At 53.8% G+C, this 15,409-nt stretch overlaps 1 protein-coding gene across 1 annotated transcript in view; it reads left to right on the top strand.

Moving 5' to 3' along the window:
- LOC119103246 (alpha-1-macroglobulin) overlaps positions 1-14,697 on the top strand; it is a 55,322-nt gene extending 40,625 nt beyond the window's left edge. Inside the window, exons 20-30 of the mRNA XM_037226687.1 lie at positions 60-142; positions 402-538; positions 826-976; positions 1,406-1,644; positions 2,027-2,107; positions 3,872-3,942; positions 5,070-5,229; positions 12,448-12,556; positions 12,860-12,985; positions 13,552-13,724; positions 14,030-14,697. Coding sequence (XP_037082582.1) covers positions 60-142; positions 402-538; positions 826-976; positions 1,406-1,644; positions 2,027-2,107; positions 3,872-3,942; positions 5,070-5,229; positions 12,448-12,556; positions 12,860-12,985; positions 13,552-13,724; positions 14,030-14,071 — 1,372 coding nt within the window. The 3' untranslated portion in view covers positions 14,072-14,697. The remainder of the gene's footprint in view (positions 1-59; positions 143-401; positions 539-825; positions 977-1,405; positions 1,645-2,026; positions 2,108-3,871; positions 3,943-5,069; positions 5,230-12,447; positions 12,557-12,859; positions 12,986-13,551; positions 13,725-14,029) is intronic.
- The last annotated feature ends 712 nt before the right edge of the window (positions 14,698-15,409 follow it).

Raw genomic sequence — 15,409 nt, 5'->3', positions numbered from 1 at the left:
CAACCGATTTCTCATTTTACGGTGAATGCATGCAGCCAACACGACTACCACCTGCGCAGGGATGCCGTGACCAGGCCGATTCTGGTGGAGCCGGAGGGCTTCGAGCATGAAGTCAGCCACTCCTTCTTCATGTGCATCAGCCGTGAGTGCGCTGCCAAAGCGGATGTTAACGGAACGACTCATGCCGGTGACGGTGTAGCTGCAGGCTAGTGACGGTCTGGAGGGCGCGACGTTGCTGGCAGTGTTGGGACGCACGTACGCTCAGCCGTGTGTTGGCGTAGTTTCCTTGATCGCGACGCGGCTTTCTTCGTCCCGCCGCATGGCTACGGACGTATCCTGTGCCGCAGTAGGGCTCGCCCTGTTTGGGTACCGCTTCCCTGACCCGACCCGTACGCCGGCAGCGGAGGGTGCCGACCTGTCGAGCGGACCGAACAGACGGGAGGTTGACTGGCCGCTGCTTCTGCCGGCCGACCTGGTGCCCGACTCCGAGCGGGCTCAGATCGCCGTCGTCGGAGACCTGCTGGGACCCAGCATTGACGTACGTCACTTGCGCACTATACTCGATGACAGATGCTCGCTGGATGTGCTCGACAAAATATATCATCGTGAGGCTGAAGTAGTTTTCGAGTAACCTGCTGTACAAGTCATGGCCTTCTCTGTTGGCACATCCTTATGCTCCCAGCTGTGTAACGTATGGCCACGGCCCACTTTTGCTCTAGTTATTTTCGTTTACGTCATTAATGTGATTCCCTCCGCTATCATGGATGCGTTAACTGTGCCGTTTAAAGCCAAAGCAGATATGTTCAAGCTTTCTGTACTTCTCAGAACCTGGAGTCGCTGGTACGGCAACCAACCGGTTGCGGCGAACAGAACATGGTGCTCTTCGTTCCCAACATTCACGTCATGAAGTATTTGACTGCAGTTGGTCAACTGACTGAGCGAATCAAGGATAAACTTGTCCGCTTTATGAGATCAGGTACTCGGTTGATCAGGCTGGGAATAACATTGCACTAGCACACAAATGTCCGGTACAAATTAGTAAAAGTTGACATATCATATTCAGCGTCGTGCCCTGAATTCGTTTTATCCCGTTCTATGTAACGTTTATTACTGAAGTCCTAACTAGTATGAGGTTCACATACCAAATTGTGAACCCAAATGATCACGCATGCGTCAGAACCAAGCTATCGTTTCTTGGTATTTTGCACCAAGCAACCGAACAAGTCTTCTGATTTAAACTGCTCATGGTAGTTCGCACCACCAGAGCAGATATATTATTTGGTGTAACCTATTTCCTTAAGATAGAGCCCCTTTTAGGAGCCTTTCATGGACAGCTGAGCTCAAAACTCGTGAGACCTCCAGCGCGCTTGTTACCGTGACCTTCGTGACCCGTGTCTCGCCCCAGGCTACCAGCGCGAGCTGGGCTACCGTCACGAGGACAAGTCCTACTCGGCATTTGGCGAGTCGGACGTCTCAGGCTCCATGTGGCTGACCGGCTTTGTCATCAAGTCGTTCGGTGACGCAAAGGAGTTCATTTTCATCGACGAGTCTGAACTGGAAGGAAGTGTGCGATGGATCGAATCCCATCAATTGGGTAGCGGCTGCTTCCCATCTGTGGGGACGGTTCTCAACAAGAAAATGAAGGCAAGATCTTGTGTTTGTCTGTATTGATTCCGCGCCCCGTGGCACGCTGTCATATGTTTGCCTTCAATCTGCTTTTAACCAAGTATCTACAACTAAGCGGGTTGAAAAGCACATGTACTTACCGCTGGATCTGGGGGAGGGTGGGACGCACTACATCGGCTGATTGACGGAGGGATCCAAGTGTGGTTTCTCGTGTTGCATACTCGCCACTCATACTTGTGCAGCCGTGTTTGCATGCTGTCACCCTTGGCCGGTTGTCCTCTGACCCGTCCGCCAACGGCGAAGTCCATTGCCGTTTGCCCCGATCCTCACGTGATAGCCGTTGTTCCCTTTGGGGACCAGCCGATGCTCTGCGGAGTCCAGCAAGGCTGACGTGTTTCAGGGCGGCGTTGGGTCCGGCGGCCAGCAGGCGCTGACGGCCTACATCACCCATCGCGCTGCTTGCAGTCGGGGATCGAGCTGGGCGAGAACACCGTCCACGGCGCCTTCCGCTGCCTGACACAGGTCAGCCAACGGCTCAGAGACACGTGTGATCGCTGGAGGCGATTTCTGGAAAAGAGTTTGGCGACGAGACTGACTCTAGATAGGTCGGCAGTTGATGTTTGAGTTAATGAGTTTGAAGGGCGCGGCAACTGCATTGGCTATTTTGCGTAGGTCGGCATTTTCTTCACTGTGCGATGCATGTTAGAGCCTTGCTGTTGATGCTTCATCTTATTTTGGTGGCTTTGGCCTACATGGTTCCGAAAGTTTTTTGAGGTATTGCAATAGGTATCGTGCTCAGTCACTCAGTTCGTACATATAAACGTAATATTGCACATGTGGTTCAACTTGCACCCTCATGATCTAGCCTCTGCCTTGGTACCCCCGCAACAAGCCCGTAGCTCCGCGGGACGAACCTAAAAGCAGCGAGAATGACTGTTGCATGAAATTTATCAGGAAATTTTGTTGTGGCCGAGGTAATAATCGCTTTTGCCTTCTGTAACAATATCACTCGCTCCTTCTACCTCACCATACAACAGAATACCAGACAAAAATGTTCAGAAGCGGACCTTATGTGCAGAAAGCGATAAAATGATCCATGGATGAAACAAACGTGCACGTTGCAGTCAGGGGCACAGCCAGAAATTCTTCAATACGGAGGGGTGTGGGTAGGGTCGGAGCTCGCTGAGTGCTTGCCATAAAATCAATGAAGGAGTCCTCTATGGTGCTTAGTAAAACATGCGTTGCTTACAGTGGGGAAGAAGGGCAGCCTGCCTCCGCCGCCCGTTCTCTGGCGGTGTCCGGTTGGGTTGTGCTCCCGATGGACGCATGCACTATACCATACCGCACTATGTAGGGAGGCGTCCGACTAAGCAGCACAAAATTGGGTTAAACAGCTCACAAAAGGCTGGTCTTTCTTGTCTACCGCCGTGCGCAGGAACGCACTCCACTAGCTTTTATTACGCTGTTGCCTTTGTATGCACATAGACGTGAGTGACTTAGCGCTGTAGGATAGCTACCCCTGAGGCCGTGTTGGACACCGCTCACCGTCCGTGGGTTAGCTACCGCCGGGACCGTGTTGGACACCGCTCACCGGCCGTGGGTTAGCTACCGCCGAGACCGTTGGACACCGCTCACCGTCCGGGGTTAGCTACCGCCGGACCGTGTTGGACACCGCTCACCGTCCGTGGGTTAGCTACCGCCGGGACCGTGTTGGACACCGCTCACCGTCCGTGGGTTAGCTACCGCCGGGACCGTGATGGACACCGCTCACTGTCCGTGGGTTAGCTACCGCCGGGACCGTGTTGGACACCGCTCACCGTCCGTGGGTTAGCCGGGGTCGTGCTGGCCGCCGCTCACCGTCCGTGGGTTAGCTACCGCCGGACCGTGTTGGACACCGCTCACCGGCCGTGGGTTAGCTACCGCCGGGACCGTGATGGACACCGCTCACCGTCCGTGGGTTAGCTACCTCTGGGACTGTATCGCGCCGCTCACCGTCTGTGGAATGCCATGTCAGCCACCGCTCACCGTCTGTGGAATGCCATGTCAGCTACCGCTCACCGTCCGTGGAATACCAGTCAGCCACCGCTCACCGTCCGTGGAATACCATGTCAGCCACCGCTCACTGTCCGTGGAATGCCATGTCAGCCACCGCTCACCGTCCGTGGAATGTCATGTCGGCCGCCGCTCACCGTCCGTGGAATGCCATGTTGGCCGCCGCTCATCAGCCGCCACGTGCCTTCCCCAGGACATCAGCTCTGACCTGTACACGCTGACCCTGCTGACGCACGCGCGCGCGTGGCCGCCGCCATGGACGAGGCGCGGTTGGTCTGACAGAGCTCAAGAGCCGCGCCCCAGGGAGGAGGGCCTGGTTTACGGGCGCAACGAAGGTTAGAGTCATCCCTCCGCACCAGCAAACAGTAACACTCACTGGAGGACGGTGCTGTGAACGTCCGAAGGCTAGTGATCAGCCTGTGATGATAGCTGTGGTGCTTAACAACTGTCATAGATGCTTGCAGAATGCGTTGGTGTGAAGGCTGACTGTGCACAGTTGTGTGTGCTCTGTACTCTTTCGTGTGTTTTGATGGAACTCTGCAGTGAGCGCATATGAAATGACACCATTTCCGCATTTCACTGAATCTAATGTTACTGAACGCACCTTCCTCAATCCTGGTCTATCCTGAAAGCGGTTAACCAGCGTACTTTCAAAACTTATCGTGGCGTACGTCACCAGGTCTGACGAGAATCGGGCACTCAGCGTTAGAGATGGGTGCCTATAACATCCTGACGATGAAGCTGCTGGAGAAAGCCGGTGACGACAGAAGCGAACACTCACCGACGCGTTGGGTGCCGTGCGCGGATCACCCAGCAGCGCAACAGTCGCGCGGCTTCGTGGTCCACGCAGGTCATAGGAAATCACTGGGGTGGACGTCAGTGTCTGCGGACTAGCTGGTCACGACCGCCACACGTTGCCTGCTGTCTGTCTTACATGTGTGGCTTGTTTGCCCCCTCCGAACGGTCTGTTTTACCTGTTGTCATGTCAGTCCGACGGAGGGGCCTGTCTCGTACATGTGTATCCTGCATACCCCCTCCCTCTTTAACCACTACCATCATACCCTGTGTATCCTGCTCACCCTAACGGAGGGACTGCCGTTAATTGTGTGGTTTGTTCACTCCCCACGGACGGGTCTGCCGTACCTGTGGTCCTGCTCAATACCTCGGAGGGGTCTGTCCATACCGGTGTGTACTGCTCACTCCGGGAGGGGACTGCCACATCATGTGTTCTGCTCCACCCGCGGAGGGTTCTGTTGTACCCATGAGTCCGGCCATCTTATCGAATGGGTTCTACAATGTCCTGTGCGCTGCTCACTTGGCGGCGGTCGTGACAGGATACGGTTGCGGCGCTGGAGGCATGGCCGCATTATCGGCCGACCTGCTTGCTCCAGCAGCACCGCCCTGCGAGTACGCGTCTCCGATGACGGCTCGCTGAACGACGTCATCAACGTGACGGCGGACCAATCTGTACTGATGGAAACTCGTGACGTCACGCTGCTGCCAGGTCAAGTCCACGTCAGAGCACAGGGCACCGGCTGCGCCCTGGTGCAGGTCAGTGGTGGAGCAACCGTGGTTAAGCCATGGAAGGTCGGGGTGGTACCGGCTCCGCCTTGTAAGGGTCAGTAGTAAAACGCCCCACACTGGTAAACTATGGCAAGGTGGAGATGGCACCGGCTGCGCCCCCGGATGAGAGAGAGAGAGAGAGTGGAGAGAGAGAGAGAGAGAGCGAGAGAGAGAGAGTGAGATGGAGAGAGAGAGACGATGGAGAGAGAGAGAGAGAGGAGAGAGAGAAGAGACGGATGAGAGAGTGGAGAGAGCTGAGAGGAGATGAGAGAGGAAGAGAGAGAGATGATTGAGAGAGAGAGAGAGAGAGAGAGAGGAGAGAGAGAGAGAGAGAGAGAGAGAGAGAGTAGAGGACGAGAGAGAGAGAGACGAGGATGAGAGCGTTAGAGAGAGAGAGAGGTGCGCGAGAGAGGAAGAGGAGAGACAGAGAGAGATTTGGTTGCGGGTGTATTTTAGAGTCAGAGAGCTGTGCAGAAGGGCCAGAGGAAGGAAGGATGATCTGTGCTGTTGGGTTGCGCTGGCATACTTGCAGTTGCTGGCATACCTGCAATGGAACCTTTATGATACTGAGGTGCTACTGAAGCAGGTCACACGCACGGGAAGCTCAGGTGGTGCCAGATGTACCCTAGTTCACATCAGAGCCGGCATTGAATGCACCGCCGGCCGTGCAGTCTAGGTGCCAGACCCGCAGGGGCACCAGCTTCGGTGGGTGTAGGGGACTAGCGCCCCCTCGGGTGCCAGCTCCGGTAAAGGGTGGACAGCGGAAGCTGTTCCTCTCAGGGCGTAGCGACCCTGCCGGTACGTGAGCTCCTGCTCCTTGTCCCACCCGCTCCCTCCACATTACCCGCACTCCCGCATCCGGCCCTATCACCACTCCTCATCCTCGTTTTATCGGGGTCGCCGTGCCCCCTCGCCCACGTCCCCGGGCTGATCGGATCCTGGTGGCTGAGGGGCGCGTCGTGCGGGTCAGTCCACGGCGCGCCCCAACACTCCACTTTGGCCAGGATATCCGTGGCCAAATATCCGTATACCAGGCCGATATCCGTATATCACGGGCGTGGGGGGGGGGGGGGGCCGTGGGGCCCCACGCGGGTCCAGCGGCTTGTCGCTCGCGTTGCGGTTGGGTGCCCCTTGGGGTCTTCGCTTGGGGCGCGTGGCGGCGCGCAGCGGCTTTAAGGGGTCAAGGGGCGGCGGCGCTGAACCACGGTCAGGACGGGGAGGGGTCTTCCCGGTTACACCTGGCTGTGTGGGAGGCGTCGTTCTCCCCGTATAGCACCGGGGTAGCCCTGGCGGTGACCACCTTCCTAGGGAGTGTTGAGCCGTCCCCCAGTTGGGTTCCGTGGGGGTGGGGAGCCCCGGTGCCGAAATGCAAACCCCTTTATGCATGGCATCCTCTACCTTTAAAAACTCCCGTCCTCCGAAAGGGGGGCGGACCTCGACAACTCCAGGGTGCAGAGGCGAACCTGTTATCCCCGGACCACGGATCCTCGTCTTCGGAAGTGACGAGATTAGGTTGGCGTCCCTGTCACCGTTTCAGAGAAGAAATGGCTGCGACAAATTTGGAAAAGTTAAAGATGTGACAAGCTCGAGATGGAAAAATAGAAGTTGAATTTGCTAGTGACTTGGAGGCGAGTCGGGCTATGGAAGCAACTGAATTTTCGTACAGTTTTCGGGATGGGGCTGGCAAACGGGAAAAAACAGTGTCAATATCGGCGACACCACATAACACGAAAAATTCGTCCCGGGGCGTGGTGAACTGTTTTGACCTGCGTGACGTTGACGAGCAAGAGATCGTGGAGGAGCTCTCAGAGTTTGGAGTAGCCACCGCTCGACGGATTCATGTCAGAAGGGGAGGAGAGTTAGTGCCCACGAACAACTTTATACTCACGTTCAGTCGCCCCGACATACCATCCGAGATACGTGTGGGACACGTCTGCGTAAAAGTTCGTCCGTTTTTGCCTAACCCCATGCGGTGCTATCAGTGCCAGCGATTTGGTCACACGAAACCCAACTGTCAGAACCGCGCTGCGTGTGGCAAATGTGCGTCCCTCGAGCACATGAGCGAAGAATGTACTTCTGACAAACCCCACTGCGTCAACTGCGGCAAGGACCAGGTTCCGCACATGTCCTACGACCGTGCATGTCCAGCCTACGCTAAGGAGAAGGAAATCATATCAATCAAAACTTCTCAAGACGTGTCGTTCCGTGAGGCTCGAGAACTTTATTACGGGACCCACCCAAAAACATCGTACGCATCGATAGTGAAAGCTTCGTTGTCGCGCACCAACGTGATCGAGGATATGACGGCTGTTCAATTTCTGGAACTTTTGAGATCGTTTGGCCCATCAGTTGTACCCTCAGCACGCGCCCCGGACTCACAGCCAGCACCCCAAGCTCCCTCCGCACCAATCGAGCAGTCGGTGGCCGCCGTGCTGCCGGCCTCCTCGGCACCAGTTGGATCGCCAACATATGACGGGTGGACGACGGTTCGGCGTGGCCGCAGCCCTCGCGCGCCTTCCGGTATTCCTTCGTCTGAGAAACCACCGGTCTCCTCATCACAGACACCCCTCACCAGTGCATGTGAACGTGTAGCAGGGACGATGGAGCGTCAAGAAGCTGACAGGCGCGCCCGCGAAGCCAAGCGAGCGCGTCTAGTTGAGCAAGAGAGGGCGAAGGCGATTAGCCGGCTGCCGGGGGCGGATCAGGGACGTGCTCCCGCAGGGGAAGCCGGTCCACCGCCCAGACGACGCGTAGAGGTCCCTGGTGAATCCGAGGTTCGGAAGCCACCGATGGGCCCTCCTCCTGCGCCGCCATCTAGGGTCACGGCTTCGCCGGCGCCGTCCCCGTCTAGAGTGGGGCGCCCGGAAAAGCGTGCCCCCCCCCCCCCTGGCCAATCTCGCCCACAGACGGCAGCCCACGTATTCGGCCCGAGACCCGGCCGGCGTCGGTGGGATCAGACCTTGGTGGGTCCCTGCACCCCGTTGCTGGACCGTCTGGGTCTGCTGTGGCCGGCGCAGCCGAGTATTTTTAAAAGTAGGTCTGTTTTACACTCACAACCCAAACATATGCACCCCGCCCTCCGGTAGGCGTAGATACCATCGAGTGATAGGAAGCTAACGACCGTCCTGACCTCTTAGCTTCATGACGAATGTTTTACAGTGGAACTGTAGGTGCTCCAAACAAGCTGCCAGGATATCCAACCATGCATTAACGAGCAGCGTCCGGCGGTGATATGTCTCCAGGAGACAAAACTGGCACCGGACAGCGTTTCTAGTCTTTCGGGTTATGCTGTTTGGCGGCGAGACTTACCACCTGACCCTGCTGCTCGTGGTGGCGTTCTCCTAGCCGTGCACCACAGCGTGTGTGCACAAAGGCTGGCTTTGAATACTGAGCTTCAAGCTATCGCAGTAAAGTGTTGTTAAACTGCCATACGATCACCATATGCTCAATCTACTTGCCTCCGGGGATCGGGTTTTCGTCTGCTCATCTGAGACACCTTGTGGCTCAGCTCCCGCCGTCTGTCCTCATTTTAGGTGATTTTAACGCTCACCACTCAGCGTGGGGTTGTGTCAAGACAAACACTCGCGGGAAACGCTGCGAGGCCCTCATACATGAAGAATCGCTGTGCCTCTTAAACACGGGGCGCGTACCCATTTTACACTCCCATCGGGACAGACATCGGCAATCGACTTAAGTCTTTTGAGCCCACAACTGATCAACCATTTTGACTGGTCGGTGTCAGACGATCCAATGGGAAGTGACCACTTCCCCATCTGGATCAAGTACCGGGCTGACGTTTTTCTTGGTTCTCGGCCACAGCGCTGGAATTTTAGAAAAGCCGACTGGACTGAGTTTCAAGCGAGGATCGAGCACTCCCTTACTATGCAGCCAGCGAGTGAACCCCCGTCGGTAGAGGATTTGACATCGCTGATTTTGCGGTCTGCAGAAGGGTGCTTACCGCGAACGTCGCGGTGCCCTCGTCGTCCCCCTGTCCTATGGTGGACGCAGCAGTGCCGGGACGCAATCTGTGCACGTAGGAGGGCCCTCAGAAAGTTTGGCCGTCGGAGCACTACTGAGAATCTTATTGCATTTCGACGAGCACGAGCGGCTGCTAGACGTACCATTCTAGAGGCTGAGCGGGCATCGTGGCGATCGTACGTCGGCCAACTAAACTGACAAACACCTGTATCCAATATATGGTCGCGAATCAAACGCATTGCGGGACAGCACTCGTCTGTACCACACCCTGTGCTCCGTATCAATGGACGTGACATTATACACCCAGCTGACGCAGCAAATGAAATCGCCCGCGCATTCTCCGAACGGTGTGGTAACGGCAATGCCGTCCCGCAGTTTATGCGTCACTGGATCCGCTGCGAGGCATCCACTGTCGACTTCAGCACGACGGAGCAGATGTCGTATAACCGACCTTCTACAATGGCCGAACTAATTTCCGCGATCGGATCGCTGCGCAATGTGGCAGAGGGTCCGGATCTAGTTCACAACGCCATGCTTAAGCAACTTGCTACTTCAGTAGTTGAGGCCCTCTTAGCGACGTACAACAATCTCTGGGAGAATGGAGGTTTTCCGGAGTCGTGGCGTGAGCCACATATTGTCCTTATGCTCAAGCCTGGTAAGAGTGGGGCTGACCATGCAGACTATCGCCCTATCTCACTGACATCATGCATTTGTAAGTTGATGGAACGTATGGCAAATGTGCGTTTCTCGTGGTTTTTGGAGCGGTACAGCGTTTTTACGGCTGCTCAAGGTGGATTCAGGAAAAATCGCAGTACCATTGACCATCTTATAGCTCTCGACACAAACATCCGCACCAGTTTTAGGGAAAAACGACATGTTTGCGCTGTGTTTTTTATGTTGAAAAAGCCTATGATACGACGTGGTGTTACGGCACCCTGAAAAAGCTCTTTCATTATGGCATTCCAGGAGCCATGGGCACGTTCTTAGTGAACTTTATGACCGATCGTTCTTTCAGAGTTCGTGTTGGCTCACACTTCTCGGATATGTACCAACAAGACAATGGCGTGCCCCAGGGCAGCGTTTTGAGCGTCGCTTTGTTCGCGGTCATGATGAACGATATTGGTGACTCCCTTCCAAAGTCGGTCAGCCGATCTCTCTTCGTGGATGACGTCGCCATCTGGTATGCCTCGTCAAACTTTGCCTCTTTGGAACGTCGCTTGCAGTTGGCTGTGATCAGCCTGGAACGATGGAGCGTTACAAACGGACTACGTTTCTCGACCTCGAAAACAGTCGCTATGCACTTTTGCAGACGACGTCGTCAGTGCCCCGCTATGGCTTTAAGGCTACACGGCCAGACCATCCCGAACGAATCCAGTACCCGCTTCTTGGGTCTGCAGTTTGATAACCGTTTATCGTATGGGTCACATTTGAAAACCCTACGTGACAACTGTTTTCAAACATTGAACATATTGAAGTATGTGTCTCGAACATCTTATGACGCGGAGAGAAGAACACTGTTACTGCTAGACCGCTCACTTATACGTTCGAACCATGACTATGGCTGTTTTATTTATGACCGCGCGCCGAGTTCCTGCAAACGTTTATTAGACACCGTGCACCATACCGCATTACGCATTGTGACGGGGGCATTCAGGACGTCGCCAGTTGCTAGCCTTACCGTGGAAGTTAATGAACCGGCGTTGGCACTGAGAAGGGAAATGCTTGGCATGAGGTACTTTTGCAAGCTTGCTCAATTTCCCAACCATCCGACTCACCGAACAATCTTTTCACGTGATGTGGAAAGTAAGTTCCAAAGTAGCGGAAGGCTGTCCGCTATTCCATTTGGTGTCCATATGAAGAAGCTGTTCCGGGAAAGCGACATAAGTTTGCATGGTGTGCTAAGGTCGCGTCCCGTATTAGTGCCTCCATGGGAGCTAATCTCACCACAAGTGGATGTATCCCTTTCATGCACAAGCAAACAGGGAGCGATCCCATGCAACCTGAGATCGAAGGCTCTGGAGCACATCGGGTCGTACGTAGGTTTTCAAGCCACATATGCTGATGGGTCCAAGACGGAGGTAGGCGTTGGTGCTGCATATGTGAATGACCAAGCCACCCGGTCCTTTTCTTTACCGAAACACGACTCAGTTTACACGTCCGAGCTCGTTGCAATCAGCAAAGCCCTATGCTTCATCGAAGTTGGTGAGAGCAACTCACACGTGATCGTATCCGATTCTTTGAGCAGCTTGTTGGCTCTGACAACCTATAACCCACCTTGTCCCATTATACAGGATATTTTACTTCGCCTGACAGCGCTGGATCTTGCTGGTTAAACTGTCGTCTGATGTTGGATACCGAGTCATGTGGGTATCGCAGGTAACGAGCGTGCTGACGCGGCCGCAAAACGGGCAGCGCGTGCACCTTGCACCAGTTCTTTACCCTTGCCGGCAAGGGACGCTTACCCTGCAATCGCGACCTTTGTGAAGGGGAAATGGCAACGCTGCTGGGACGCCGTTGTTAACAATAAGTTAAAAATGATCAAGCCACAACTGGGTCTATGGTCTTCAAGCTCACGTAAGCTGAGACGCGAAGAAGTAACCCTCAGCAGATTACGAATTGGCCACACGCACGCAACACATAGCTACCTTTTGTGCGGTGAAGAACGCCCTACACGTCCTCGCTGTGATGCGCCACTTACGGTTCGCCACGTTATTCCCTCTTGCCCACAGTTCAGAGAAGAGCGGGCACTTTATTTCGGAGGAGATGTGTCAGGTCTTACCTTTTCAGACCTTATTGGTGACGATTCTCGCATGCTTGGCACCGGACAGCTGTTTTCATTTTTGAGAAGCGTAGGATTCACAGCCACTTATACACCACGGTAAACACTTAGCTGTTATGAGCGCAAAATGACCCTAGAAGTCGACGCGCCCTAAAACCCCAATCATCATAATCATCATCTAGGTGCCAGACTGCTGAAAATATATCTCACTAAACTGTGTGAGAGCTGAACACCGTGTTCTTAGTATAGAGCGTAATCGCGTCAGCTGTTCGACGGCTGATGTGATTCACTGAGAGCCTGAGTAAAGGACATTCAGTTCAATGATAACACGCACGGAATGCGAACCCCGAGACATACCCTCTTCTGCCGCACCATACAAATTAGCTCCAGCAATGCATGACGACGTACGTGCGCCACGCGCATGACAAGTAACATGGTTGTTTCGCCAGGCCTCGTTGAAATACAACGTGCATACAGCCGGTCCAAACGACGCACTGACGATCAAGGTGACCACCAAGCCCAAAATGAACCAGCGCGAATGTCTGAAGCATACCATAGGTGAGTCGAGTGACGTGCCTGCCTGGTGACTCCTCTAGCTCTCTTGTCTCACCTGGTCCTCAGACCACTTGTCAGCCTCTGCTCGGTTTGATCTTAAATCTGTAGTGCAATGCAAGGGAATGTCATGGGAAGAGGCTCTTGACCAGCTTGCAGTGTTCCTGTTCTGTGAAAGCATCAGAAGACACTGCAGTCCCTAGTGCAATTAAAAAAGTGTTCGAAAGCATCTCTCGTTCAACGGGTTTTACATATGACGGAATGCCTGCCTGGTTGTTATGAAAACATGGCAATGTTGTGCTCTTTAAGACATCTGCGTCAGCTACCTGAAGGAGGATAGCGAAACCAATATGGCTGTGGTTGAGCTGGACATGGTCAGCGGGTTCATTCCCAACAAGGGAAGTCTGAATGACCTCAAGCAGAACGTCGAGTTGGGTAAGTTGGAGTTAATGGCACATAATAGACACATGCCTTCCTGTTGTCATAGTTATCTGTTTTCACTGACAGGTCGTCAGATCTGGGTTTTCTGTTTTCACCAGCAGTTCGTCGAATAAGAGTGGTCTGTTTTAACAAGTAGGTCGTCTGATCTGAGTTGTCTGTTTCCACTAGCAGGTCGTTTGATCTGAGTTGCCTGCTTCCACTAGCAGTTCGTCAGATCTGAATTGTCTGTTTTTAATAAGCAGGTCGTTAGATCTGAGTTGTCTGTTTTTTAACGAACAAGTCGTCAGATCTGAGTTGTCTACTTCCACCAGCAGATCGTCTTATCTGAGTTGTCTGTTTCCATTAGCAGGTCGTCAGATCTGAGTTGTCGGTTTTTAACAAGCAGGTCGTCAGATCTGAGTTGGCTCTGCCAACACTAGGAACACATTCTTTATCTAGCAATTAGACATGGCATGAAGTTTAAATCTGAGTTGCCACGCTCTTTAGATAAGCTGTAGGAGTTAGCTACCATTTCAGAGGCCTATCATGTTTTCTGACGACCGGAAACATGCTCCATTCAGATTTGAAGCGCTGGGAGGTCAACAACAACAAGGTGGTCTTCTACTTCGACTCGCTGGGAGGAAAGGAGCGCTGTTTCAGCATCATCGTACAGCGAGAGCAGGAGGTGGAAGATGCCAAACGGGCGGTGGCCAGCGTATATGATTATTACCAGACAGAGTTCGCCCGGAGCACGGTGAGAAACAAATCCTTACGCAAACGGCATCAATCTGCATCAGGCCGCTACCTATGCAAAACACGATATAACTACGCGGTTTGTTATCATGCCGGTAAATTAAACCTTTCATGCAGCCAAATGTCACCTGATTATATTTTCTCTTGACGCGTATGGTTCGATTAAATACACAGCGAGACGCATTTACGAGCATAGTAGCATGGCTCTGCTTTTTCCGTGGTCGGCTGTTGAAGTTGGCTGATCGAAAGTGTGCTTGGCCGTCCGATACTGTATGACGCAGCTGAACTGCTTTTGGGCCCTTTCAGTCGTACGCCCTGGACGTCAACTGCGACACAGTGCTGCTGTAGCCAATAGCCGATTCCAACGCCTGTGTCCGAGAACGACCAGCAAGGAGGTAACGCTGCCTGGGCCGCCGTGCCCTGTCCAGCTCAGTAGGACGCGCGGTCCGCCAACGACACGGGCTGAGGACGCTTGTGATTATTGGGAAGGACATAGACAACAGCCTTCCGGAATTTTTCTGATGGGTTAATTCACTGATATCACATTGATGGCATCCAGAGTTTGTAGTGATACGTAGCTGCATCTCGCACGTCCTTGTCAGTGTGATCACGGTTTGGTGTTAAGAACGGTTGTGGACGCTCTTGGCTACCACCCGAGCACCACGCGTCTTTGAATGGACACGAGTTTTGACTTATTACAACGCCGGCCGGTCGCCATAACTGTCTGTCTGTAAATAAATAAATAAATGTAAATAACTTTCTGTCTGTAACTTTCTGTCTGGTTTGTTCTTTGATAATCATACCGTGAAGAATATAGATGAGGGCGAGCCGAGTAAAGTTACTGCAATCACGCTGCTGGATATCGCATTATCAGCCGTTGAACTGCTACGCTTTGCTCGCGCTTTAAGCTCTCACTTCACTCGGCATCTCTGCCGTGTGCTGAACCTTGCTTTTCAAGCAACTTTGTGCACAACCCGGTCGATCAATATATAGTCGGAGACGTTTACTCGCTGTAAAATTGAAAATAAATGCAACAATGTCCGTCAGTAGCATTTTATTGACGACTATGCTGCGGCAGAGTGCAGCGCCGCCGCCTGCCTGGAGGCATTTACACGTTGAATGCGCCGATGTTTCGTGCGAGGCTGAGTAAATGATAGGTCCGCGCCAGGCTGGCCTCTCTGGCAATGCTCTCACTGGGTTATCTTGAAGCAGGCACGCGCCCGGCGTTGATCTGTGTGCGTGACAAGTTACATTGCTCAGCCCGTCGCATTCGTTGCATGGGGTCTATTGAAGCATGGTGGCTGTAAATAGGGCCATTTCCTATCAGCCTGCGCCGATAGTCCCGCATGTTTCTCTGTCGGTTTGTGTGGACTCGCGTGCTAGAAAATGAGTACCACTGTAATACCGGGCAAGCTAGCTGTTCTGTTTTTGTGAATCTGGCGGACAAGTGTCGTCCACGTAGACCGGGGATGCCCAAATACGGTAAAGATGAACACCGCACGCCGCTTGCGTGCACATTGGGATCTGGAATGCGGCTGGAGGCGTGTTCGCCGAGCAGGCAGGTTTATTACTGGAGCTGATCATGCCCTAGCAGTCCATGTTGCCGGCGTGCAGCCATTATCTGAGCGGTGAGTTGGTCGGCACCGCTCCCGCTGCCGCCCGCCGCCCGCTGTTGCTCGCCTGAAA

The sequence above is a fragment of the Pollicipes pollicipes genome, unplaced genomic scaffold (assembly GCF_011947565.3).
Source record: "Pollicipes pollicipes isolate AB1234 unplaced genomic scaffold, Ppol_2.1 Scaffold_5724;HRSCAF=6776_pilon_pilon_pilon, whole genome shotgun sequence".
Taxonomy (NCBI): domain Eukaryota; kingdom Metazoa; phylum Arthropoda; class Thecostraca; order Pollicipedomorpha; family Pollicipedidae; genus Pollicipes; species Pollicipes pollicipes.
The sequence above is the reverse complement of the archived record's forward strand: the minus strand, read 5'-3'. Positions and strand labels throughout refer to the sequence as shown.